Source organism: Aspergillus fischeri, genomic scaffold (genome assembly GCF_000149645.3).
Source record: "Aspergillus fischeri NRRL 181 1099437636252 genomic scaffold, whole genome shotgun sequence".
In the NCBI taxonomy this organism is placed as follows: Eukaryota; Fungi; Ascomycota; class Eurotiomycetes; order Eurotiales; family Aspergillaceae; genus Aspergillus; species Aspergillus fischeri.
This window is the reverse complement of record NW_001509768.1, coordinates 676,702-702,625: the sequence shown is the minus strand read 5'-3', so window position 1 is coordinate 702,625 and position 25,924 is coordinate 676,702. Positions and strand designations below refer to the sequence as shown.

Below are 25,924 nucleotides of genomic sequence, written 5' to 3'. Positions count from 1 at the left end.
GGGAATAGAGGAAGTCTAGACTATTAGAATGATTACATGTAACACGACCCCGCAGCCATGCATAATGATTCTCCTTGCAGGCGTCAGCGGGATTTTCAGCATCCTGTATATTTACAGGGGCCAACAGATGAGGGGGGGTGGATTTATCCTGGAATAAAATGCTTTCGAGAAAGAGATATCGGGAAATGTAGTTAAAGGACCCCGAATGAACAGAACAATAACCTACTGGTTGACACGAGGCTTATCTTGCACTCAGCAAGGGTACGTCAGGGCATTATCGAGAGGCGTCAATAGCGGCAAATCATGCTCAAGACTGACCATGGGTGCGAGGAAATGAACAAGACAAATAAGGAAGGAGAGGTAAGTAGATGAGTTTGTGGGATGGGGGACTCAGTGACTGAGAGGGAGCGCCATGATTGATCCAAGTGATCCATCGAGTAAAAGAACAAGAGAATAATCGCCAAAAGCCGAAAAAGCAAAGGTAGACTAGGCTATAGATAGTGGTCTTCCAGACTTCGAACGAATGGCAATGGTGGAGCCTGGGGAGAGATAACAATCCGCATACCGTGGGTGAGGTAGTTTGTACTTTGTCGTAGTACAGTGGGGAACTCCGGAGAATGATTCAGATGAGGATGAGTTAGGGCTATAGCCGAATGAATATAACAGGGATGTAGATTAAAAGGCTTCGATGAAGAAGATGATGAGGAGAGAGGTCAAGTTGATGGATAATGAAGGATGATGGAGAATAAGAAGTGATGGTCAAGTACGCCTCAGGATGGATTCCAGGACTGCTGTCATTATCTACACCAAGATTCCTGCATCTCCTCGGCGGTTTATGGTGGCTGATACATGAACCATGGTCAGTATCCAGATTCAGTAGTACGCAGTATGTCCGTGTCTTTCAACTAGGTAACACAGTCCACAATCATGAAGCTGAATGGTCTAATTTGGAATACACTAGAAGTATACATGCTCGGACAGGATACTGTGCGACAAATTGGACTCTCTAAACATCAGTTCCGTGCGAAGAGAAGAACTGAGAGAAAGGAAGACGCGGCTAGCAATAGCTATCTTGGTTCTTATCAGTTGGTAAGAGATATTATTTGTCTGACGTCCATCCAAGGGAACTGATAAGACATGTCAACAGGGTTCGAGTCATTTATATTGATTCCATGTCAGATGATGAAGATATTGACACTCTCACAGTTGATCAACAACAACTGCATTATTTGGCCCGTCTACGTATGAATCTTAGATATTGTTTGCTTTTGTCGATCCGCCAGACTCAAGAATTGATCCTGATGATCTCCGCTGTACGGAGTATTGACTATTACATGCACTGACTGGAGATCCTACAGCGTCGAAACTCCGGCGCCAACCGCATGGACAGTGGATATTATCATTATCGCTAAGGTATCATCATTAATGTAGCGCAGAACTCCGGTTCGCCCGTCGCCCGAGGAGATCTTGAAGTGGAGTGAGTGATATTGACCGTTGAAACCCACTGCTTATCGTCCTTTTATTCTCTAGTTCAATTGTCTAGTGAGAAACTAGTTGAAGTTTGATAACAAGCCATCGCATTATTTTCTCCATTGTGTTTCTTTTTCTGGCGTAGAAAGAGGCAACAGGATAAGCTGGGACAAGCAGGAAAAAGACAGGCTTGAGATTCTCCTGACTCCTGTCACATCATATCCATTCCCTAGTCTGGCATACTTTGTTCAGTTTCACCATACTTCCATCGCAACTCGTCATGAACAAGAACAAATTGGTATGAATTAAAGCAGATCACTCAACCTACAATTCATTCCCCTCTCCCCTTACCACTCCTGCTCCCCCTCAACGCCCGCAACCCACTGCGACTCCGTGTCCGACCTCGCTGTTCCTCCCCAGCTCGCCGACTCCTCCAGGCCTTCCGGAAATGCCCCTGCTCATCCCCAGACTGCTTCGCCCGGTGGCTGAGGAACTCCTCGTGCGCTTCTTTCTCTTCCAGGAGGATCTTAATCTGGTCATGAAAACCCGGTGAAATCATCACCAACCCGTTAGTCATCTACACCATGCCTTGAGCTTGTTGGCAAGAAGGAAACGAAAAGGAAAAGGGGAGATGGCTGTTTACGACAGTATCAGACGTCAATTGGTAACCCACATATTCCAACCACAGCTCCTGCTCCGAACTCCACGCCTTCTGACACCGCGCCAGCTCGTGCTGCGCAATCGCGAGTTCGCGCTCCTGCGACGAGGACCACCGCGAGCGGTCGTGCGCGATGCTCTTGAAGCTAACGATGCGGACGAGGCGTTTCCGCTTACCGTTATGGGGATGGTTACTGCTGCTACCTGCGTCTGCTTCTGCGTCTGCGGGTTGCGCCCTCACCGCCAGATCAGGAGTGAAGACGCTTGAAGTGTCGGTGTCAGTGTCGGTGTTCGTATTCGTGTCGCTGTCGGAGAAAGTATCTTCGTTGTAGTCGCCCATCCTCGTCTCTTTGAAGAGCGGCCCGAGCCCGTTGTCTGAGCATTCGATGTTGGGCAAGGTGAGGGAGGGTACAGCGGAATGGCTGTGATCGGCTGCTTTGCCCTTTTGGTGGAATGAGCGCTCTGCTTTCTTGAGCAGGAACGTCAGGCGGAAGACGCATTTGACAGTGTGGCCCATGCCCATCTTGGTAGCCATGTGGATTGAATGTGCAATGGGAATGGAATGAACGAGGTGAGATGTCAATGATTGACTAGGTAATCTCCGGAGTAACTATGTGCTTACCTCTCTCTCTATTTATACCCATACTAATCTCTTTCTCTTCCAGGATGATCCAGAAAACCAAAATAAAATACTGCTGCGAATCGTCGTCGATAACCATAATCGCTATACCTCAGCCATTGAAAGGCCATCACTCATCCTATACTGCACAATAAGTCACATCCAAAACAAGTCAGGCCTCACACTGACGCACTGCATCACCCTTCTACAATAGGCTAGCCAGCTCTCTCCGCGCTCTGTTTGGCTGCTCTCCCCAGACCTGCAGCCTGGTCGGAACCCCAATGCGACGGCTCACCAATCACGGATAGCACAATCTCGTCGTGTCAGTCTAGATCTCTACAGTCACCATGCCAGCTCAGGCCCAGGCGCTGCATAGCGTGGCACGCTCACAGCAACGGATTCGCCGCTCAAACAAGGAACAGGTTACCATACATGCTCCCCGTCCCCATTTAAACCGACACCAGAAGCATCATCGAAGTCGCCAGAATTTCTTTTCAGGTACGATCCAAGAGACCAACTCCATAACCCTTGGCCCACCTGAGCCATTCTACCACGCATAACACCAGGAGAGACGTCCTGCCAACCAGAACAGATACAGGTAGGTTCTGAGTGGCCCAACAAGACAATGGAAAAGAAGCAAAATAAAAAAGTCAAGTCGAGTCATATACACATCGTGTCCAATGATATCGTGCAATAAAATGAGACACCAAACACATTGGCAAAGAAGACCCACCACTGTACTCCACGAGCAGCTGACTTTGTCAATGCCCAATCAAGTCCAATCTGCATGAAAACCAAACAAGAGGGGAATAGTACGTCAATCAAAAATGAGATATCACAATGACAAACCAAAAAGAAAAGCCATGTTTGGAAACCCAACTGGCGGCGTATTCAATCATTGGTCCACCGGATCCGTAATAGCCCGACAATATGTAAACCAAAACAGATCAAAACTCAAGAACCTCATTGCACAGGAAACCAAAAGAGAGGGCCAAAATCAGAGACGACGATCAAAGTCGAGGGTGATGGATGAACGGTCATCGACGCCACGCCGTGAGAGCGGCTCCTCTACCTCCTATCTGCTGAGCTGACGCCTTGTCGCCCATCTCTGCCTTCATTTCCTCTCTAATGCGCTCGCCAATGATGACACTGATCAGTCTTCTATGCATATCGGCTTCTGTCCAGCCAATCTGGCCCGTCCCACCCGCCTGCAGGTCGCCACGAGCCAGCTCTTGCACAAATCGGTCAATGATGGCAAACTGGGTCTCGGTAACACGCACCCCATGCTCACCGTCCGATGTCCAAATCCAATCACCAATGATGTCAGAGCGGCCAGGTGCTGGATAATAAGGAAACCGTTCTGGATGACGTTTTGCCAATCGATAAAGCCGTCGCAGGAGAACGTAGTGATTGTCTGTGAAATATCCTGAGACAGCGAGCGGAAAGTGAGGTTCGTAGGTCTCGACTCTGACATCTTCGACGGGTCGAGCGGCACTTGACGTAGGCGAGTCCGGCTGCGCGTTATTCTGCTCCGGGGACTGCAGACCCTGCCTTGATGTCTCATCCGTCTCTTCGGGATACATTTGATCGTCAAGAAGCGTCTGTGCGTTGGCTGATCTGACGTCAGGCTCCTCTTCTGAGACTTCTCCAGACCCAGGACTGGCTGGTCCGAATGACTTTCGAACTGGAGCTTTCAGCCAACCGGGAGTAAGACTAGTAATCTTCTGAAACCAGGTTGATGCCTGACCATCTCCACCGAACTGTCGATTCTGTGCAGGAGTAGTACTATTTTCTTCGTAGGCGGAACGTTTGTCGGCTAGCGCGGTAGCTGGAATATGCTCGTTCTCGATCTCCTCCGCCATCCGATCTGCACGTTGCATTTCGCTCTCGTGCCTTGTAGTAGGGTCGATCTGAAATGTGTCATCATCCGAAGCCCTGTTAGGGCTTGATTCCAGATAGATGCGTGAACCTTGGTCGTCTTCGAGCCCATGATCTTCCGCATTCTCTTCCGGATAATCGGCATTTGATCGTTGCTGCTCCGGTGAATCTCCGTTCGCACTCTTTTCAGGGCTGCTTTGACCGTAATAGCGACGAATGTGCCGAGGGGTTTCCTCCCCACGAAGCACAGCGGAGAGATCCACTGTCTCCTCGCGCAATCTCTTGACGCGCGAATGGCCCAAAAACGGCACCTTAGCGTTATCGTTCGTCCAGGACTTTGGAGAGAAGTTTTCCCTAGGCTCGCTTGGCGCAGGGCTGCTCTCCGATGGGTTCGATTCTTGACGTGCTTCGACGTCATCATTTTCCCTTCTGTGCAACGTTGACGAGCGATGCGAGATGCTGCTATGGTCTCTCGCTTCTTGTTGCCAGATATCCTCATAGCCCTCTTCGTCTTCCTCTTCGTAAATCTCTTCAGCCAGACCAGGTTCAAAGTCATGCTGCGGCGATTCACCTAGATCAACATCCTGGTCGGGTATGTCTTCGTCATACACTTCCCGGGCCTGATAATCTCCCAACTCTTGCCCACGGGAACCCCCGGGATCAGCCTCCTCGTCTGACTGACTCCCCATTTGATCGCCGTTCGCATCAATCTCCGGACTCGGTGGCCCCGTCGTGTCACTGTCAACCACAATGACTTGACTGGCGTTCGCCATCTGGATCTCTCGGCTCACGGCTTCCCTCTCCCGCTGCCATTCCTCCAGTCGCCGTTTCATTTCTGTACTCGGAGTGTCCTTCACAGCAGTTCCGCTGAGTACCTGTTGAGGAGTTGTGGTTGCGCCTCTGGCATTGCCCGTCAATCTTGCTTCTACTGATGCCGTTTGTCTTGCCCGTTCAATCTCCGTCTTTCTCCTCCTTTTTGCGAGCTCTTGTGCAAACCCCAAGCCTGCGCGCAGTTCTCGTCTCATTCTCGGGTGTAAGTCGCTGAACAAGAGCTCTAACCGCCTTTTGGGTGCTTCCAGACTAGAAATTTGTTCTCTCAGATCCGGTGTACCAGGCGTCGGCACAGGTGCCCCCTCGTATGGACGCCGAAGGGTGCCTTCAAGGGCTACGCCTGCGCGGATAATTCGAGCCAGCCTCGCAAGTGGGTTTCTTTGCTTGGGAACAAAAGCTGGAACAGGGGATTCACGCAATAGAGGTGCAGACCGTCTTTTCTCGGCGGACACGGGCAATGCTTGAGGCTCTGTTGCCTGCAATCTCGATTCTTTTTCCACCTCTACATCTGGGGAATTCTTCCTAGGATTCAGGTTCAGGCTTGACACCTTGCGCTTCGATTTCTCCGTATTCGTCATCTTCTCTCGGGCTAGGAAGGGCTTCAGAGCACCATTGCCACTCTGCGAGTTGATGCTCAGCCCGTGTTGTCTGACCGAGGGTAGTGTATCCAATGAAACCATGCTAAAGCCTTCGCTTTCCATGATAGAATCAAACTCCCTATGTTCTTCTGTTGGGTCATTTGTAGGACGAGTCGTCTTCTGTTCCTGGCCAGATTCTTCAGGATGTGCCCTAGATGCAACTTGGACCGCTCTGTCATCGTCACCCAGAGAGGAGGACGTTGGACTTGGGTATGAGCGTGGCGGTCTGGGTGTATGACCAGCATGTAGTGTATTTTCTGGGGAGAATCCTTGGCTTTCTCGAGAGGGCGACGGCATTTTTGAGGGGGTCGACTGCGGTTCTTCATCATGTCTTTGTCCGTATATCTGATCCACTGCAGTCACATCTGGTGTGTCATACGTACGCTCATTATGTATTCGGGGGGAGCTCCGATCCCAAGCGGCCGCATCGGGTTGCCCCATGTTGTTGTCTTCTGGAAAAGTATCGACAAGCATGAAACCCTCCGGCAAAGCGTCGTCGTCCGAGTCTGCGTCCCCAGCAAGGTTCAACGGACTCCATCGTTGTTCGGCCTCCAGTTCAGGCTCAACGGGCCGGGTGTCTTGATGATCCGCCGAATCAGCCACTTGCGTATCGCCGTCTACCGTATCCGGATTGAGAGACTGTTTCCTTGGTCGACCTCGCTTTCTCTTCTGCCCACTTGCGCCTGCTGGGCCCGGTGTGTGTCCTGGACTGCCTGCTGTAGGTGTAGCATCCTGTTCCCGTATGTCCGACTTCCTTGGTCTCCCTCTGCGCCTTTTTGGTGACTGTTCCGCATGATCTTCGGCGTCCTTGAGCGGTATTTTGACTGTCGTAGCCGTCGACGGCCTCGGCCGCTTGCGCGCCGGGCTCCCTTGATTCATTTCCTCGTCTTGTGTTGCCTCGAGCGTTACTCGAATCCTCCACGGGCTCAAGTTTCCATCCGCCTGTGCCTTTTCTGGAGATAATGAGCGCTGTCGACCATTCAACTTCCTAGTCGGAGACACAGGAAGCAGAACATCGTCGAAACGAATCGAGTGTGCGCCCTTGGCCGGACTAAGATTGATGCGCGACCGCTTTCCCTTGCCCGTCCGCGGGGTCTGAAGGAGCTTAAAATTGGCTGGCGACATGAAGCTCTGGCGACCGGCGAAAGGTCTGATCGGAGATGATATCAAATAATCGGCGTCGCCAGGGGGCCCAAGAATGTCTGGAGAAGAGCTGGAACTTTGAGAGAACATTGCGCCATGCAACAAACAATGCGGTTCATGAAGAGGGGCGATCGGGCCGCAAATCGCGTCGCGCAAGAATAGCAATCTACAGAGGTTGTATTGCCAACGCGACTATTCAGAATTCATCTTCATCAACAAACCAGATTAGCTGTCATCAGTCTGGACTCGACCCTAAGAGTCCGCATATCCCACATAAACAAGTCTCCCGATCAGGCAGACCGAGGGTCCGGGCCGATCTGGATGCGAGCAGACGCGTCGGTATTACATAATCAAGAAATATATTGTTCCGTTCCGAGTACGGTGAGCCATAGAGGCCGTGGCTGCAGTGGTCGGTCGATTTACCAAAATGCTTCAATGGAAACATTCGTCAAGATTGAAGAGTGACTTTTTTCATCATCACTCATTTACTCCATGTATAAGTCAACAAAAGTTGTTGCTAGTCAAACCAGTTCCTCTCAGTAACCTCCTGCGAGCATCTTATTCTCGGCCAAGAGGAGAAATTAAGAAAATGATCGACAAGCCTTTTTCCCTTCCCCGCAAATGGAGGTTGGAATCCCCCACCGGAGTTACCTGTAAAGGTCTAGCGTATTGTCTGAGATTCAACCACGCTTGACGCCTTGCGGCCTTGTTGACCTGAGGCACTCACTAACTAGCCAAAGCTAGATTAACGGTGTTTAGGGGGCGTATTGCTTAACTGTTGCTGGAGCATTGAGAGCAATATACACGGAGAAATTCATTTCGCTTATCCCACAACTGCTATCGGCTGGATCCTCCAGTAGAATCTTCCATTCACTGACAACTTCGCCCCAACTGGTTCCGTCAAGCTTGTTGGCAGGAAGCAAGATAACGTGTGACTGCACGCGGCACGGATCCCTGCACATTCTGGACTAGTCAACCAAAGCCCCCGAGACAACTGGAAGCTTGCCATCTACTACGTCCATTCTCGGTAAATTTACGAGTCATCTCAGCAAATCAGTGAAGCACAAAAGGGTTCAGGCCTGCCCCAGCTTCCTGCCGGTTCCTGCGCTTTGTTTTCCCCGCACGGAGTAGCATCATGAGGTGAATGGGGGCGTTCTACCAGCAGTGACGTTTTATCGTTTTTGGCTAGGGGATTATGAATACCTCCCCAGTATTTAACCGACGCACAACCCCTCTTCGTGGCTGCTTTCGTTCTTTGCTGTGTCCTGCTCGGATAACGCCTCGTGTCTTGATCATTTACTGCTCCTTCTTCATCACTATCACTATTCTACTGGGGCTCAGGATGCACGTCAAGCACTATCTCTCGGCCGTCCTTTATGGACTGCCAGTTTTGGCTCAGAGTACAGAGTCGAGCTCCTCTTCTTCGTCCAGCACTTCAGCTACAGATCCCTTCAAGGTCTACACCATCAGCGCGGAAAACATCACTGCCAAGCTGATTCCGTATGGAGCACGACTGATATCGCTGATGGTCCCGGATCGCGATGGCAAGGAGCAGGATGTCGTCATTGGCTACGATGACCCTGAGGCCTACCTGAATGATACAGAGACAGTCCACACCTTCTTCGGTGCTGTTGTTGGTCGGTACGCCAATCGCATCAAGAACGGCACGTTCACCATCGGCAGTAATGAGTACCATGTGCCGGAGAATGAGAACAACGGCACCGACACCCTCCACGGAGGCAAGGTAGGCTACGACCAACGGAACTGGACTGTCACAGCACACTCCAAGTCTTCCGTCACCTTCACTCTCTTCGATCAAGGTTGGGAGGACTTCCCCGGAGACGTCATCACCCACGCCGTCTACAGTGTCGACACGACTGTCACTCCGCAAAACCCAAAGGGTCTCCCCCAACTGACCACCAAACTGATCTCCCTTGCCCTGACGGAGGCGACCCCAATCATGCTCTCCAACCACATCTACTGGAACCTCAATGCGTTCAAGGCCCCTAATGTCCTGGATGACACCTTCCTGCAACTCCCTTACTCCAACCGCCTCATCGCCACAGATGGCATCCTCATCCCCAATGGCACCATCCTCACCGTCGATGCGTTCAATGGCGCCCCCGATTTCACCGAGGGCAAGCTCATCGGCGCCGATCTCAAGGATACCTACGGCATGTGCGGCACAGACTGCACCGGCTACGATACCTGCTGGCTCGTCGACCGACCCCCTCAATACGCAGCTCCGGACTCACTCGTCCCCATCGTCCGCATGAACTCCAGCGCAACCGGAATCAGCCTCGAAGTGTCGTCCAACATGCCCGCTCTTCAAATCTACACCTGCGACAACGCCAAGATGGACTACCTCCCCATCAAGCCGTCCCAGGAGAAGCGTAACAAGGAAGAGGGCAAGGAAGGCGCAAAGAACGTCATGCAGTATGGCTGCGTGGTTATCGAGCCCGAGGGCTGGATTGATGGCATCAACCACCCTGAATGGGGACAATTGCCGCTGCAGATCTTCTCTCCCAACGATGGTCCAGCCGTCAACTGGGCTACTTATCAATTCGGCACTGTCTAGACTTTTGAGTCGTCCGCTGTGAAAATTGGTGGTTGAACTGTCTTAGCTGACGTTGGGTTCGAAGTGGTATCGCTGCTCTGTTTTGACATACCAGCAGCTTTGAGAACAACGTGTACATAATAATCTAATGCTATTCCAGTCATAATCCTGCTGGCTGTCTGCCATTCCTTCGTAGCTGCACATCTATCGTTTCTCGATCGGAGCGCGATCTGGAAGGATCAAGGAGTCTGTCATAATAATCTCCCAAATCAATAAACTATTCCGATTCTAACTGGGTATCATATATACAGGTCAAATTTCATCTTAGGTGCATGACATGCGAATCAACGTATAGTCACACACGTCCTTGCCCAAGTTCAACCCCAGGCTGCTAGTGTCCAGCTCGACCGGTCCCCGCCTGCTCGAAGACCAGAACGTCGATCAGGAACATGGCCATGATCCAAGTCCCGGCTGGCACCAGCAAGACCATGCTGAAGGTATTTCTCCCGCTCAATCTCCACCTGTCCCCTGATCTTGAGGCTTGCCACAAGACTAGCTCCGGCCCAGGCACCCAGAGATTCCACCTCGCGCAGTATACCATGTACCTGGTGTTTCGTGTCCTTGTCCTTGCTACGGCGCAGCTTCTGCTCAACGAAATCTACCTCTTCTTCGGGCGCCTCATTCTCTTGACTGTCCGGTACCGCTGAACTTTCAGAGGGCTCTATGGTATTGTCTTGACTGCCCTTCGCGGGTGCCGGCGCTTTCAGCCTCAAAGCTAGGAGCTTCTCCTCTACTTTCTGAGTTGCTTCGCCGCGGACTGGGCTCCAGCCATACGTATTGACCATAGCCGCCACCTCGTCGATAACTCGCCGTCGGATGCCGGGAATATTAGCACCACCTCCAACGAATATTATCCGCGACATACATGTGCCCCTAACATCGGGTGGCAGGCCGAGTAGCGTGTTGTAAACCAACAAAGGTATTGACTTTTCCTCGTCGTCCAAATCGCGCTCCGCTGATTCCTTGGCGAAAAGGATCTTTTCAACAGGCTCCGCAAGTGCCGAAAATGGAATATCAATATAGGTCGAATGAGGATTCGATGGAGATGGAATCGACACCATCCTGTTGCCTATGGACTCGGGGCCGTTTTCAGTCGGTGATTGCATGTTGCGCGGTTCTGATGGTGAAGGTGCTTTGTCACCTACCCGGGGCTTGCACCAGGCAAAACGACTGACGACTTCTTCGCAGTACTCGAAGCTGACCGTTATGTCGTCCGCAACTTCAGATTCCCGGCTGGCGTCCGAGGCAAGGCGAGTGAGCATCCTCCCCATCTCCTGAAGCAAGGACTTCATGGCCCTTGTACTTCGCTTGGCCGCAATCTCTCGGTATTCATACAGCCCGGTTACAGTAGTTTCTGCCCATCCCAGATCTACCACCAATGCTGAGCGGAGCCCTGCTGCTACCGCGGCCATTGCAGGGCTTGGAAGAAGGGTAATACTCGGGAATCGCCAGCGACTGAAAAGAGTCGACAAAATCGAAGATAATAACGGATGTGGTATGATAGACGGGATGACCAGCACCAATCGTGATGTACCCGCATCTGTCAGCAGATATTTGTTGTATGTTTCCCGAAATACCCGTTCGATTTTGTCCTCGATGAGCCCCAGGTCGACATCACGTAAATCCATCCTCCACAGTTCGTAAGCGCCAGTCCATTGATCTGCATTGACTGCTCGCGAGCTGCTCGTATTGTTTGTCACCTTCAACCACCCTCTATAGTCGCCCGCTCTCCTCCAGTCTTCAGGCCCATATCCCACTACACATATGGGCGTGCTTTCGCCCTCAAATCCAGCTCGAAACCACCGGGATCCGAGTTCAAATATAATCGCATCCTCTTCTCCGCGGAAGGAAGTGCCCCCCGAGCCGGTGCTCGCAAAGGAAGAGTTATTGGACCGCAATTGCTGTTGAGGTGTATGAGGTGACGACGGTCTGCCGGTTTGATTGTGGCGTAAGTTCAGGGGGAAATTGGTATTGAGGGGAACTGAGCGCTTCTCGTCATCAAGAGAGGCTGTAGACGGGGTCGCCATTGCTTCGTAGCAACTATATCGATCGATGGTAACTTCCGTCGAGGCGTGTTGACTCCTAAATTAAAGCGCGGAGAACGGACCGATTGAGTGTTGACCAACCCCGAGTCATTCTTTCCCTGCGCAACTCACCAGTCAGGGGTCCAATTAACCATAAAGCGCTGGAATATATTGGACACTCATTGATCTGTAATCCTCAGCTCTCCCAAAGTGCAAGCTGCCTAGTCATTGCGAGAGACCGACAAAAGAATTCCCCTCGTCTCCTGTTATCTGGACGGATCTTTTGTCGGGCCGTCGCATCAGCTTCCCCGACGTCAACAACAAACAACACTACGGCAACAATCAGGATATTTTGCCCGCTTCACAGTAGTCGAGACTACTGCCCATTCCTGGATTTTGCTTTTTGGGCTTTTACTTGTGGTCTCTGGTTTGTCTCATGGGGATTCCTGGGTAGGTGCAAAGCTCGTTTTCAGAATAAATACTCCTGGCCTCTCTATATATTTTGAATTGCACAACCTAGGACCACAACATAAGAAAGCTCATTGAACAAAAAGTAACGAGGCTATAAATCTGCAAAGTCAGCTAACATGGGACAGACTCATCAATGCCATTGGCTCTGGAGAACGGATTTCCTTGTCCAAGCTGGCAATAACCCACTTGGAACGGACTTCAAGACCCATACGCATTGCCGTGGATATCTCGATATGGCTGTTCCAGGTGCAGGCTGGTCGAGGTGGACGAAATCCAGAGCTGCGGACTCTGTTTTACAGACTATTGAAGTTCCTAGCACTGCCTATCCATCCACTATTTGTTTATGACGGGAAGGACAAACCGCCCTTCAAAAGAGGCAAGGCGGTCTCTGGTCGCAGCTACGGGAACGCGCCCATCATCCGGCTCTCGAAGGTTCTGATCGATCTGTTCAAGTTTCCTCGGCACGATGCTCCAGGTGAGGCTGAGGCAGAATGTGCTAGATTGCAGAGAGCAGGTGTCGTCGATGCCGTCATGAGCAACGATGTTGACGCCTTGATGTTTGGCTCGACCCTAACCGTTATGAATTTCTCCAAGGAGAGTGGCAGTGGTACCTCCGCAGCCACGCATATTACCTGCTACAGAATGTGTGGTGATGGCGGTCATCCCTCAAATGTGCCGCTTGACCGTGCTGGTATGATCCTATTCGCGATGCTCAGTGGCGGTGACTACTTGCCGTCCGGAGTTCCAAAGTGTGGCAGCAAGTTGGCTGCGGAGATTGCCAGAGCAGGCTTTGGCGCAGATCTATTGGACACTATCAGGTCCGACGGGCCTGAACTCGACATGAAACTAGAAGAATGGAAAGAACGGCTACAGTATGAGCTGGACGAGAACGAAAGCGGGTACTTCCAGACGAAGCACAAAGCAGTACGCATTCCAGAGTCGTTCCCAGATAGGACGGTCCTATCATATTACGCCAAGCCTGTAGTGTCCTCGCCACAGGATATTGAAGTGCTTAAATCCCGCCTGATGAATGCTTGGGATCAGGAAATCGACGTCCTCGAACTGCGAAGATTCACTGCTGATGCATTCGAGTGGAATTACCGTTCTGGGGCAAGGAAGGTGATCAAGTTGCTCGCAGAGCCTCTTGTCTCCTATAGACTTCGCTTGCAGAAAAGCCCGTCACCCTTTGCCGGGAATACCTCCTTGTCAGGCAGCGATGTGCAAATGTTGCAAAGGATTTACAAGAGCCGAACCAGCTTTAGTACTGATGGCCTGACAGAGCTACAGTTGGAGATTGTCCCGATAGATGTCGTTGGTTTGAACCTACTCGCCGAGGAACCTAATCCCCCGATTCCTTCCCAGGAAACGACAATAGTTTCTGGGGATGAAGAGGAGGATGTGGAAGTTTATACAGAGGCTACAGTTCAGTCGCCGACTAAAAAGCGAACCGGGAAGCGTTTCGACCCCTATGCCGCTGAAAAAGTCTGGATCTTCGAAACCATTGCGACCATCGGGGTGCCTGAGGTCGTGCGGACCTGGAAAAAGGAACAGGCCGAAAAGGCTTCCGCGCCGAAGAAGTCAAGCAATCGGAAGACAGGTCCCAAGAAGAAGGGACCAATCGACCCCGGCATGAAACGAGGCAGCATCCTCAAGTATGGCACACTCACCAAGCAGAGATCTGACATCTCAGAGTTCAAAGGCGCACAACTATTTGAGGCGGCAATGTCTGCAACTCCTCCAGAATCGAGAGCGCCAGGGCTTCTGCGTGCTGGGAGCTCTCCAGACGCCTTGAAAAGGGGTACCCCAGTCTACGGCCCATACAGTCATAAGCGCAGGTTGGATATTCAACCGCAAGTATATCAGACTGTAGATGATTTGGTTGACTCATTTACTTCTTCGTGCACCATATCCTCTATGCCGGACGTCAAGCGACATCCGATGGCCACGCTATCCCGCACGGGGAGCCGGCGGGCGGTTGTACGTTCTGGCGATGTTGAGGTGCAGACTCTCGACTTCTTAAGTGCTGAACCTGTCTTCAATTCCTGTCCATCGCGTGCGTCTCCCGCTAGAATCAAAATGAGTTACTCCAATGTCAGGTACGGTGACTCCGCCGATTCTGATCTATCCTCAGACACAAAGTCTGTCGTGTCTCCACCATCGCCTGGAAGCGAGAGTCATCAGCAGACGAAATCGAGGCCCGTCAAGACGTCAGCTAAGCCTCGAAGGGGGGTAGAAGATCAGGAGTTGGAGGACATTATGTCTGCGGTTACACTCAGTGATGAAAGCCCTTATGAACAGTTCGACAGTTTGGCGCAAACACCGACCCGCCTCAAAGCTCGACCACTAAGTGGGCTGAAAATTCATGAAATTCATGCTCTCGCCGCTGAAGCTCAAACAACGCGCTCTTCTCGAACAAAGGAGCTCGTCTCTCCGACCGCAAACCATTCATGTGTGAAGGCCCCCGGTGTACGCCTGCTGCCAAGTGCTCCAAAGACGTTGGTAATGGACCCGTGCGCGGATGATGCGCTCGAGCCGACAACGAAGGAGGAAAAGCGAGTTGAATCGGGCAGTAAGGTGGCAAGGCCTCGCCAGACTTCCTCACATCTGGAATCGGTCATTGTGTGCGGTGGGTTCTGGACGACTGAGGCTAAGTCCCAATCTGAGCTGGCTTCAAAGGAGACAGAGCGTGACTCGTCCAACAGTGACGAAAAGAGAAAGAAGAAGCGCATCCCGCGTGTGAGCATTCTGGACTTGAGCTGAATTTTGCCGACTTCAAAGTTGACTTATTGGCACTCAAATTGCGGTGTTCTGGCGTCTATGGGGATACCAAGGATATTGGAGTCTAATTTCATGTCATTTGGGGCTCGTTGTTTCTCATTTGGCTCTATAATTAAGTACATATCCCTTCATAACACACGTCGCAGTGATTGCGACGATGAAGGAAATCATAATAAGATTGGAGAGAATCTTCAAGCAAGCAACAGTGGAAGCGCCCATCGACGGGGGGTTTGAAACAACCATTGCGGATGTCCCATCGTATATGGCCATCCCAGTCTATAGGGAATCCAAGGTGTCTATTCTCGTAGACCTGTCAAGGAAAAGTAACGGACCGATGTATAGAGTGGTATAAATATGAGCTACAGGAGAACAGTGAATAAGGGCATCAGAGAAAAATTGACAGGCCCGACCTCGGCATTCCTAGGAAAGAGGTATATGTCTATCAAGGTCGAATAGAAAGAGCGAGCAAAGTTAACCGAAAACTTTCAGGAATCCCCACAGCCCAATTCCACTAAGAACGGGGATAGTGAAGTTATCGTCCCAGCTGAACAAGTCGATGAACTCGCTTCCGGCGGCGATAATACCGGAAACAACACTCATGGCACCCAGTGCCAGCGGGCCAGTGATGACTCCGCGCGAGGAATCGGAATCGGCAGTCCAACCTAGGAGACCCCTGATAGGATCCGGGAGTAGGTTCAGACGGCCGGTAAACATGAACGAACCCTCGGGATCGTTGGGAAAGGTCCCGACGTGGGGGACAAACCAGCCCCAGAAAGCAGCGGCGGTGACGACGCCGACGACCCAGGCGGCCAGGGTACCAGCAAAGCTCTTGCCCTTGCGCAGTTGGAACGTGCGCCGGCCGTAGAGACGGCCGAAGGTGGAGGCTGCGGTGTCGCACCAGCTGAGGAGCAGGACACCCATGACCGCCACGTCCTTGGGGAAGAAACGCAGAACGCTGTATGCGCCCAGCAGGTACCATATCACCCCGTTGTAGCCCGACACTTCCGTCTCCCGCATGAGCGCGCCAACGCAGCGAATGTAGATTTTATTGAAAGTCTCGGAGCGATGGCGGATGATGTCTGTCGCGGCGATGGGGACGAGAGCGGAGAGCAGCCATGGGGTGATTTGGAGGGTTTGGACGCCTCGGCTATACAGATAAAGGGTAAGGAAGCCGATCGAGCCATGGAGGAGCTTGCGCGGTATCTCGTGACGATGGATGAAGCTGCGGTAGCGAGTGTGGAGGGGGATCAAGCCCAGAGGTGAGGGTGAACGAGAGATGTCGTGTGCGCGGCCTTTGCCCAGGGCGGAATTAGGTGACAGGAAGTCGATGGGCGATATGCGGCCGTTGGTCTTCAAAGGCTCCGGTTTCCTGGCCGGTATCATGGGATTAGATCGCCGCGTGCGAGTTGAACGAACAGGAGCTGCTGGGCTGCGACTGCGAGACCTGGTCGGCGACCGACTCGAGTCCGCATCCACGTCTTCGCTTCTCTCCTCGGATACATCTACCAGACGCTGGCGTCGCGCTGCCGACCGAGTCCTCGGTCCGGCATAATCATCCCGTGAGCTTGACTCACTCGACGGTACAGGCGAAGGAGATATGACTCGGGGAGTTGCCGGGACGTCGTCGGCAGAAGAAGAGGGCATTTCGACCGCTCTTATAGCGAAAGGCGGAAGGGCCGGAGCCAGTATCAGCCCGGACAGAGGTCGCTGGCGCAGATAGTTATAGTCGCAGACAAGCGCGTCAAGGAAGAGAAATCTGTCAGCTGCAAAGGACGCAATGATGGGCGACGAGATGATGAATAAGGTGTGTGTGAATAGAAAGTTGGTTTATCCCGTAAGACGTTGGCCCAAGGCAGACATGCGGCTGCGCATGTTTCTGTGGATTAGAGAGAGATCGACATGGTCACTTGACCGGCAAAAAGACAGCACTGACAAATAAATATCTGAGAAAATGAGAAGCACTCGGTAGGTACTCGGAAAGCAATTTGCAAATCAGATTTTTTATCCGAGTATTATGTGTTCGTGGTTGCTTTTTTCCCTCTTCGGTTTTATTTCTGTCTGGTACCTTTAGGCTTGTGATTCCGCCGAATCCGCAGGCGATCACGTGTAAATTGGCAGAAAGTACTCACCGCCTCAATATCTAATCGGCGATCGCTTTGATAAGCTATTTTTTTTCCTGCATCAGTCTGGGCAATCGTTGCTGATCATCGGGTCGAACTGAAAGGTCCGATTCTGCACTCGGCTGCTGTCATGGCTCCAAAACCACCTTCAGGCACTTCATCCAGGGCCTGGGATGCAGTGACACCAGCCCTGTCAGAATGGGTCTTAGAAGCAATGTCCTCAATGGGCTTTACCCGCATGACCCCAGTGCAAGCATCCGCTATTCCTCTGTTCATGGCGCATAAGGATGTCGTAGTGGAGGCAGTCACTGGCAGCGGTAAGACGCTGTCTTTTCTAATCCCGGTTGTAGAGAAGCTTTTGCGTCTCGAAGAACCCATCAAGAAACATCATATTGGAGCCATCATCATTTCACCAACAAGGTAGGCATTGATTTCAGGGCGCGCGGCAGCCAGAACTGTGGAAAAGCTCGATGCTGAGTATGTGATTAGAGAACTTGCATCACAGATTTACAATGTACTATCATCATTACTCGCCTTCCATCCTCCTTCAGCCGCTGCGATCAACCCCTCCGAAGACGACGATGCCCCTCGACCTAAGTTCCCCTCATCTACTCTCAAAGTCGTTCCACAGCTCCTCCTCGGCGGTTCGACTACTCCTGCAGAAGATCTGAGTACGTTCCTGAAGCGTTCACCGAATGTGTTGGTCTCCACGCCTGGACGGCTTCTGGAATTGCTTTCTTCTCCTCACGTCCACTGTCCCCAATCCTCATTCGAGATGCTGGTTCTTGACGAGGCCGATCGACTGCTAGACCTGGGATTTAAAGAGACTTTGCAGAACATTCTGCGCCGGCTTCCCAAACAGAGACGAACGGGTTTGTTCAGCGCCAGTGTTAGCGAGGCCGTTGACCAGATTGTCCGAGTCGGTTTGCGAAATCCTGTCAAGGTCATGGTCAAGGTCAAGGGTGGCTCAGGCGTTGACGATAAGCGAACTCCAGCTAGGTTGGTGCCTCTCTACTTTATACTTGAACAGTGGTCTAACTCAATTGTACCAGTCTGCAAATGACCTATCTTACGACGCCCCCCTCGCACAAATTCGCCGCTTTGAAACGCATCCTTTCTTCAGTTCAGCCCACTCCCTTGAAAACGATTTTCTTCGTCTCTACCTGTTCTGGTGTCGATTATTTGTCCGCAATCCTCCCACTGCTGCTCGGTGACGATTTCCTGTTGATTCCACTGCACGGCAAACACCAGGCAAATGTCCGCCAAAAGAACTTCAACCGCTTCATCAACTCGCACGATCCAGCCATTCTTCTCACCACTGATGTTGCTGCGCGTGGGTTGGATATCCCGTCTGTCGATCTCGTCGTTCAAATCGACCCTCCATCAGACCCGAAGTCGTTCATTCATCGATGCGGCCGTGCTGGAAGAGCCGGCCGGAGGGGTCTGAGTGTAGTACTTTTGCATCCAGGACGAGAAGAAGATTATGTTTCTTTCCTAGAAGTTCGGAAGACACCTGTTGTTCCATTCTCTCCATTGATTACTTTCTCTGACGCTGATGCGGCCGCTGCCACGGCCACTGCCCGTAAGGCTGTGTTGGCTGATCGTGCGCTGCATGACCGAGGCCAGAAGGCCTTTGTCAGTTGGTTCAGAAGCTACAGCAAGCACCAGGCAAGCAGTATCTTCCGTGTCTCTGACCTTGATTGGGAAGCTTTGGGCAAAGCATGGGGCTTGTTGAAATTGCCTAAGATGCCCGAGTTGAGGAACTTCACCGGTGACAAGACGCTCGGCGTGAGCCTTGACTGGAACAATTACGCATACAAAGACAAGCAAAGAGAGAAACGGCGGAAGGAGCTTCTCCAAGAGGCCGCCGAGTCTGGTGCCACTCAATCCACGTCAAACAAGAGACGAGCCACCGAAAGTGTCGCATGGAGCCAACAGGCCGAGTCGAAGAACAAGAAGCTCAAGCGACGTGAGCAGAAGAAATCGAAGCACGAGAAGGCGAGATGGGAGAAGATGACGGAGGAAGAAAAACAGAAGGTTCTTGAGACGGAGAAGATGGTTGAGGAGCTGAGGAAGAAGAACGAGGAAGAAAGACGACTAAGACGAGCGGCAGCCAAAGCCGCAGGCGCGAAAGCTGATGGTGACGACGAGGAGGAATTCCAGGGATTTGATTGAGATACCTCGCATATACACACGATATCCGTTGGTTTTGTATGATCTTGATACCTGAATGTATACCTAGAGCTCTTCCCAGATAGATTCCCGTGTACATACAAAACAACTTTTCTTGGCAAGTCTTCTGAAGATACTTTTTCTTTGCCCTGTGAGTTCATTTACCGAATTACCAGTTAACTCGTCTGCTTTCAGAAGACTTCTCATCCAGGTCAAGAACTATCTGCATCCCCTGGACAGGAGCCCCTCTCTCGAGATCAGTCCCTCCAACCTCTTTGGCATGATCTCTCTTATCCTCCTTTTGATTATCTCTCACTTCCTCGTTTCCCTTCTTTGATTCTTCTTCCTCCACCACAGGCGCAGCCTGAACCGTTGGCACTTCAGCAACCTGCGCACCCGAGACCGCATCCTCAACCAACCCTCCTCCCGCCTCATCCTGCACCAGCAACGACTGTATCGATAACTCCGAAGAACAAGAGCCCTGCACGCTCGGTTCCTCCTCATCCCTCCTCTCCGCATCCCCAGCAGTCCCCAACTCCCCCGTACTCTCCTCCCCCATCGGGAGCAACAAATCCCCAATCGAAATCCCTCCCCCAACAAGACACGGATCAATAGGCGTAGCCTGCTGCTGCGATTGTTTAGATGATGGTTCCAACTGCGAGCCCCCAAATCCCTGCTGTTCTGGGTATCCCACCAGCCCAACCGCGGCGGTCGAGGTACTACCGCCAAAATCCGCAGTCCGGCTGCACAGGGCGCAGAAGCGCTGTCCGACGCCGCGTGCGATGTACCGGATAGGACAGACTTGGATCAGGGGCGTGGGGCTTCGCGGGACAGCGAAGACGCGGACTTGTGGGCAGGGCTGGATTAGCTGGAGGTAGGTGCAGGTGCATGGGGGTTTATTGGGCATGTAGTAGCACATCGCCTATGCTTCGGTTGGTTTATAGATAGGACTGGTTTCACGACGATGGGGAGGTTGATGGGTTTGATGTCTTGTGAATTAGTGATGATGAATGGTAGAAGCTGGTTAGAGAGAAGGTGAGAGGGATAGAAGAGCAGAGCATATATACTGAATCGGATGGCGGCATGCATTCATTGTCTTGTAAATGCAATCTTCTCTTTGTCTAGTGATAAAGGATGAGTATGGCTTTGTCGAAGAATGATTCTTTCTCAAGGGTTGAGGGTCGTGACAATCGACATGGTCCTTGTTCACAGACAAGGAAACTGAACATGCCGTAGTGGATTACGAAGATCTCAGAACCAAACTCATGCAGGTGCCGTCATAGAGGCAGATGAATCCCTTAATCCGATGCAGATAGGACAGATGCGAATACTGTTCCCATTGCCAGGTTCATTGCGAAAGCCAAGCTCAAAAGCGCCGCTGGCTACAAAATTAAAACAAAATCTCCTGCTTATGCCACATGCTTCGAGAAGAAAACAATGATGCACTGGACTCCGCCAGTTGAAAACAAGAGAACAAGTCAGATTCGATTTCATAAATTTCATGAAAAGACCTTCACCGAGGAGGCCTACAAACTCCAGTCTCAACAGGCTGGAGGAGGCCGCTGGAGGTTGCTCAGAGAATGAAACAAAACGCAAGTCACAAACGACTTCCGAAATCCCGCAGAAAACACCTTGAAACATGGTCTGGGCCCATAACGATTCCATAAAGCAGGAAGGGGGCCAAACAGGCTATGCTCAGTAGACGGAAGATGGAAACAAAAAAACACAGCAACATAATAACCATACAAATCAAGAGGTATCAAGACAAAGCAAGACCGTTTAGAACCTTTCGTCACCCTGATGACATGACTCCAGCCTAGGCTTGAGCTTTCGTAAATTCCTCCAAACTTTGACGGAAAGCACGGTGAACTTCGTCCACAGCAGATGCGTCCCACACGCTGGCGACCATCTGAACGATCTCGTCATCAACGCCCAAGCTCTTCTGGAGAGTATTGGGTTCCGGCCATTTAAGCTGCTGGAGATCTCCAGTTGAGCATTGCTCATAGAGCCACTGAGCATCACGAGCGAATTGATCATCGTCGCCGAAAGTCTCCACAGGCGGTTGTTGATTGACAACAGGCGAAGCGGTCAGAGGACTTGAGTAACGACTAGCAGTGCGGAGCCCACTAGGTGTTTTGGGTTTGTACTTTTCGGCCTGAGAACGGACTCTGGCGAGAGCTTCCTGATCAACTCTGGCTGGGGTAGAAGGAGGCAATGCTTGGCGTGGCGTGGGACGTGGAGCAGGCGATTGCACACTACACCGCAAAGATCAATGTTAGATGAATGGCAATGGGGCTTGAGTTGAAGGTGTCAGCAAAATACCTTTCTTGTACTTCTGTACTGGTAGTGGTGGTTTGAGTCTCAGAGACAGACTTGGCCGCGGGGGATTTTGGAGAAGGCGCGCCGCTCGACTCTGAATCGTCAGAGAAAGCATCGTAATCCAGCTGGAACGTGCCTTGTTTGTTGGGAATGAAACCCGGGGACCGCTGAGGAGTAGACAAATCGACACGAGGAGCGGGAGTTGGTGTTGCGGGCGCAGCGGCAGGGGAACCAGGCGCCGTCACTCGAGCAGCATCGCCCATGCCGATAAAGTGTCTTCCCGTATAGGGGTCCGTGGCACGAGGACGCGTGCGAAGTTTAGAAGGAGTATCCTCGGGGCTGGCATCGAAACGCACCCTCTTCGATGGCCCTTGTTCCGACCGCATAGCACTGCGAACGGCAGATTTGACTAGAGCATCAGGTTTCGTAGGAGGTACAGCCTGCTGGGGTTGCACATCGGCTTCCTCTTCGCTGTCAGAGCTATAGCAGAAATAATCCAGGTCCAATCCATAGCTGCATCCGGCCGGGTTGGGAATGACATCAGGCGACGGGGACCGCTTGCGCTTCTTTTGAGTAGCGTCCTCAGCGGTCTGAGGCAAGGCCCGCTGTTCACTGACCTCTGTCACTTGAGAAGTCGATGGAGGTTGGTCCTGTGCCGCAGATGGCTTCTCTGCTTCATCTAGACGTGATTCTGGCTGAACGGCTTGGGAGGTTTTCTTAGGAGTAGTAGTCAGATCTCCAAGGAAGCGAGCACGGTCAATCGGAGCCGGGAAGAGGGAGTAGGACAAGGTGCGCTGGCGTTTGCTGGGCGGCTGCTCGCTCAAGCGACGGCGAGAGCGTTTATCGCTCTGGGTAGCATTCTGATTCGAATCGACAACCTTGGTGTGAGAAGGACGCTCTGGCAACGGCTGGGATGATGACACTGGAGGCTCTTGCGACAATGACTGCAAAGACGGCTCTGAAGGCAACTGTGGGGTTGGCGATGGTGCTGCGTCTGGTGAGCCAGGCGCACTGAATCACCAACAAAAAGTGAAAAATCAATAGGGCGAGAAAACGTACCTGGAGGTTCAGACGTCTGAGACCGACCAAATCTTGGAAGCAAACGGGAGAAGGAACGAGGCACAGAGTTGATCAGTCCGCGAATGTTCCAACCTCTTGCCTGAGGGGTAGAAGGAGGCTCGGCCGTGGCAGACACATCTGATGCATCCTGATCGTCTGGCTTGCTCTGTTTCTCGGTAGATTCGGGGTTCATCTGGAGAGGCTCCGTACACGGCTTGACGGGGCTTGACTCCGCTGCCCGGCGGTCGGCTTCGTTCTGAGCGAGCAACTGGGGGAGGCGGAAGACCGTCTTGTGAATCCGGCCTTGGTTCTCGATCGTCCGCCGCCGAAGCCGCTCGGAGTAGGGGGCGGCGTTGTATGTGATCCGCCGGGACAGCGGAGTCATGCGGCGCGCAAAGGGGGTGCTTCCGGGGGGTCCCACGTTCCGCCGCTTATTGGACGACGGGGTTTCGGCCCCGTCGTCACGGGGACGTTTTCTGTTCACTTTTCGAGGTGTTAGCCTCGTTTCCTCTTTGGCGGGCTCCTTGGCGGGTTCCTGGGCCTCTGCCTCGACTCTCCGACAACCTAACAACTCCAACAGGTGAGGAGTAGCCGAGAGAGACAACCATGGTGGGTCGACGCTCTCTTTGGTGGCACCAACACCCAAGCCTGAGCGGGAGCTCATCACCTCCGACTCCTCTGGAATCGGAGAGAGAGCCACACGCGCCCATCGCGCGGCATTCTTCCGCGCGGAACGGCTAACTTGACGTGACTTGTCAACTTCCGCGGCCGCCGGACGGGATCGCGAAGGGCCCGGGCTCAATTCGGACACCTTCGCCGACACCAACCGCCCATCACTAAAGGTGGACGTCGTACCCAACTCAGTCGGGATATCGAAGGTCGCGTCCTGCTGGACTTGACCTGTTGATGCCGGTATATAGCTCAGCAACGGAGTCGCGGATGCTGCCGGCGTGCCGCCGTAGGCTGTATCCGCCAAGCACAATCCAGAGAAACTCTGGATCAGGGCAGCAACCTCGTTGTCAATTGACGACGACACAGCCGCAACAATCGACGGAATCGGGACCTCCTCGTCGCGATCGACAGGAGACAGAGGAGACAGGGAACCTTCGCGAGAAGATTCGCCTGAGGAGATCCACGACACGTCGACTGGGGCGGTGTGTTCCTCAACGACCATGGGGAAGTCATCGAGTTCCGAAGAGCACTGACTGCAGACCGACATCGGCGAACGGCAGTATCGCTCTTCCTCGAACTTTATCCCTTCCATGGCCGCGAGGAACAACCGCGCAGCGATCGTTGACCCAGTTGAGGCCTCCGTCACGGCAGGTGGCTGGGTGTTGTACTCCTCAGAGGACAACAAGACGACATTTGCATCGGATCCACATTCGTCGGCCATGATGCTGTCCGAGTCATCTCTGGCAGCATTTTGCGCTGCAGCCAACTCCACTTGCTTGTGGCGGGCGAGGCAGGCATCAATGTCTGCCAGAAGAGACTCTTTGAGCACGAACCTGAGAGGGGGAGAATCCTCCATCTCGAGGTCCGGTGTGTGAGACCGTTCCGAAAGGGGCGACCCAATGTCGCTTATGTCCTCGAGCGGATCCAGATACCAGGTATCTGCAGGAGCACCGGAAACATCTTCGACGAAAGTCTTCGACGATTCCGCTCCCTGTGGAGATGGGGCCTCGGGAGAGGGTGCCGCAGCTCGGCTCCTATGCGGGAATTCCGTGTCCGGGCGTAAAGGCGAGGATGGCAGTGAAACATGTGGGAGAGGGGGTGAGGGGGAGAGAGATGGTGAGGAGGGCCAAGGCTCAGGGTAAGGCTCAGGAACAACTGCTTCAGGCAAAGGAATGAAGGACAACTCACTGTCCGATGCTTTAGGCTCAGACAAAGCATGTTCACCAATCGAAGGGATGGGCTCGGAGTCCTGGGGTTCCGGGGGTTCCTGTGCGGCGCTCGTTTCATCAACAACGGATCCAGGCTGGGACGCTTGTTCGGCATCGGTCGGTTCTGTTTCGTCATCAGACGTTTTCCGAGTAGACTGTCGCGTCGATCGACGAGTCGAGGTCTTCCGGGTTCGAGTCTGAGTCGTCGGAGCTTCCTCTATAGACGCTATTACGCCATTGCCGGCACGTCGACTACGGGAGCGGGATGTGGTCTGTGTAGTAGGTTCGGCGCTAGACTGTCTGGTGCGTGCCTTTCTGGTGGATCGAGTACTAGACTCTGTTGCAGGCTCCGCACTGGGCTGTCTGCTCGCACTCCTGGTAGATCTAGTAGCAGGTTGTGATGCAGGTTCAGTACTGGGCTGTCTAAGGCTCGCGCTTCTCGTCGATCGAGTGGTAGGTTGTGATGCAGGTTCGGCACTACCCTGTCTGAGAGTTGCAGTTCTAGTAGATCTCGTCCGACGAGGTTCGGATTCGAGAGCGACGAGGCCGCCAGGTGAGAGCGGCTGCGAGCGAGTACGCATCTTGACTGTAGACTGCAAAGCAGAACAACAACCGACTGAAAGAACGGCACCAAGGCAGTATTATACCGCGACGTGATCTGACAGGTGAAATGGATCAAGTAAAATTGAGTTTGCAGATGCAATCGAAATGATACTTGCAAGAGTAGATATCTGTGAGTTTAGAAGATTTGTAGAAAAGACAAATCGTGGACAGTGAGTTGTGAGATGATGATTGAGGGCTAGATGTGTTGTGGTGAGGAGAAAAAAAGTAGGAGAGAGACGGGGGAACGAGGGGATATTTATTTGTTTTGATGTTGCGTTTGTGGGTTTCGCCTTGCACCTGCTCGAGGGTTAGCGACCTAGTGATATTCACTTACCAGGCGATGGTGATGCTGTTGTCGAGTGGTGAATGCGCTACAACAGCATCGGAAGCTCAAGTTGTGTTTGTGAGTGTTGCAAGTGGAAAACGAAATTCGGGTGACGTTCCGGCAGAATTATGGAAAAAGGCGGTCAGATTCCTCCGCCCTTTCTCCGCTCAGACATCGCACAGCGCGATATACATCATTGTGTCCACATAGTAGGAGTGGCAATGGACATGTAAAATAATACTAGCTGAAGTCCCAGCACTGTGCTGACTCTATTTGAATGTCGTCTCGGATGAACTGTACACAGCAAGTCTGCTCATCCA

At 52.4% G+C, this 25,924-nt stretch overlaps 9 protein-coding genes across 9 annotated transcripts, besides 1 other annotated feature; 3 read left to right on the top strand and 6 right to left on the bottom strand.

The window, feature by feature from the left end:
* Window positions 1-1,801: 1,801 nt before the first annotated feature.
* NFIA_064130 (uncharacterized protein) lies at window positions 1,802-2,662 on the bottom strand (the record flags this gene model as incomplete). The annotated part of the gene is made up of 2 exons (XM_001263145.1): window positions 1,802-2,002; window positions 2,144-2,662. The coding sequence occupies 2 exons, from the start codon at window positions 2,660-2,662 to the stop codon at window positions 1,802-1,804; spliced, it is 720 nt and encodes a 239-aa protein (XP_001263146.1).
* Window positions 2,663-3,783: 1,121 nt separating this feature from the next.
* Window positions 3,784-7,218, bottom strand: NFIA_064120 (putative AT DNA binding protein; the record flags this gene model as incomplete). The annotated part of the gene is made up of 1 exon (XM_001263144.1): window positions 3,784-7,218. The coding sequence occupies one exon, from the start codon at window positions 7,216-7,218 to the stop codon at window positions 3,784-3,786; it is 3,435 nt and encodes a 1,144-aa protein (XP_001263145.1).
* Window positions 7,219-8,578: 1,360 nt separating this feature from the next.
* NFIA_064110 (aldose epimerase family protein) lies at window positions 8,579-9,814 on the top strand (the record flags this gene model as incomplete). Its single annotated transcript, XM_001263143.1, has 1 exon — window positions 8,579-9,814. One exon carries the CDS (start codon window positions 8,579-8,581, stop codon window positions 9,812-9,814), a length of 1,236 nt encoding a protein of 411 aa, XP_001263144.1.
* A 356-nt stretch (window positions 9,815-10,170) lies between these two features.
* On the bottom strand, window positions 10,171-11,880 carry NFIA_064100 (putative actin-related protein RO7; the record flags this gene model as incomplete). The annotated part of the gene is made up of 1 exon (XM_001263142.1): window positions 10,171-11,880. One exon carries the CDS (start codon window positions 11,878-11,880, stop codon window positions 10,171-10,173), a length of 1,710 nt encoding a protein of 569 aa, XP_001263143.1.
* Window positions 11,881-12,313: 433 nt separating this feature from the next.
* Window positions 12,314-15,108, top strand: NFIA_064090 (crossover junction endodeoxyribonuclease; the record flags this gene model as incomplete). The annotated part of the gene is made up of 2 exons (XM_001263141.1): window positions 12,314-12,327; window positions 12,456-15,108. The coding sequence occupies 2 exons, from the start codon at window positions 12,314-12,316 to the stop codon at window positions 15,106-15,108; spliced, it is 2,667 nt and encodes an 888-aa protein (XP_001263142.1).
* A 489-nt stretch (window positions 15,109-15,597) lies between these two features.
* On the bottom strand, window positions 15,598-16,770 carry NFIA_064080 (diacylglycerol/polyprenol kinase family protein; the record flags this gene model as incomplete). Its single annotated transcript, XM_001263140.1, has 1 exon — window positions 15,598-16,770. One exon carries the CDS (start codon window positions 16,768-16,770, stop codon window positions 15,598-15,600), a length of 1,173 nt encoding a protein of 390 aa, XP_001263141.1.
* A 606-nt stretch (window positions 16,771-17,376) lies between these two features.
* On the top strand, window positions 17,377-19,421 carry spb4 (ATP-dependent RNA helicase SPB4; the record flags this gene model as incomplete). Its single annotated transcript, XM_001263139.1, has 3 exons — window positions 17,377-17,666; window positions 17,736-18,245; window positions 18,299-19,421. The coding sequence occupies 3 exons, from the start codon at window positions 17,377-17,379 to the stop codon at window positions 19,419-19,421; spliced, it is 1,923 nt and encodes a 640-aa protein (XP_001263140.1).
* A 166-nt stretch (window positions 19,422-19,587) lies between these two features.
* NFIA_064060 (uncharacterized protein) lies at window positions 19,588-20,337 on the bottom strand (the record flags this gene model as incomplete). The annotated part of the gene is made up of 1 exon (XM_001263138.1): window positions 19,588-20,337. One exon carries the CDS (start codon window positions 20,335-20,337, stop codon window positions 19,588-19,590), a length of 750 nt encoding a protein of 249 aa, XP_001263139.1.
* Window positions 20,338-21,234: 897 nt separating this feature from the next.
* Window positions 21,235-25,257, bottom strand: NFIA_064050 (uncharacterized protein; the record flags this gene model as incomplete). Its single annotated transcript, XM_001263137.1, has 3 exons — window positions 21,235-21,673; window positions 21,741-22,731; window positions 22,797-25,257. 3 exons carry the CDS (start codon window positions 25,255-25,257, stop codon window positions 21,235-21,237), a joined length of 3,891 nt encoding a protein of 1,296 aa, XP_001263138.1.
* Window positions 25,031-25,149: a microsatellite.
* Window positions 25,258-25,924: the final 667 nt, after the last annotated feature.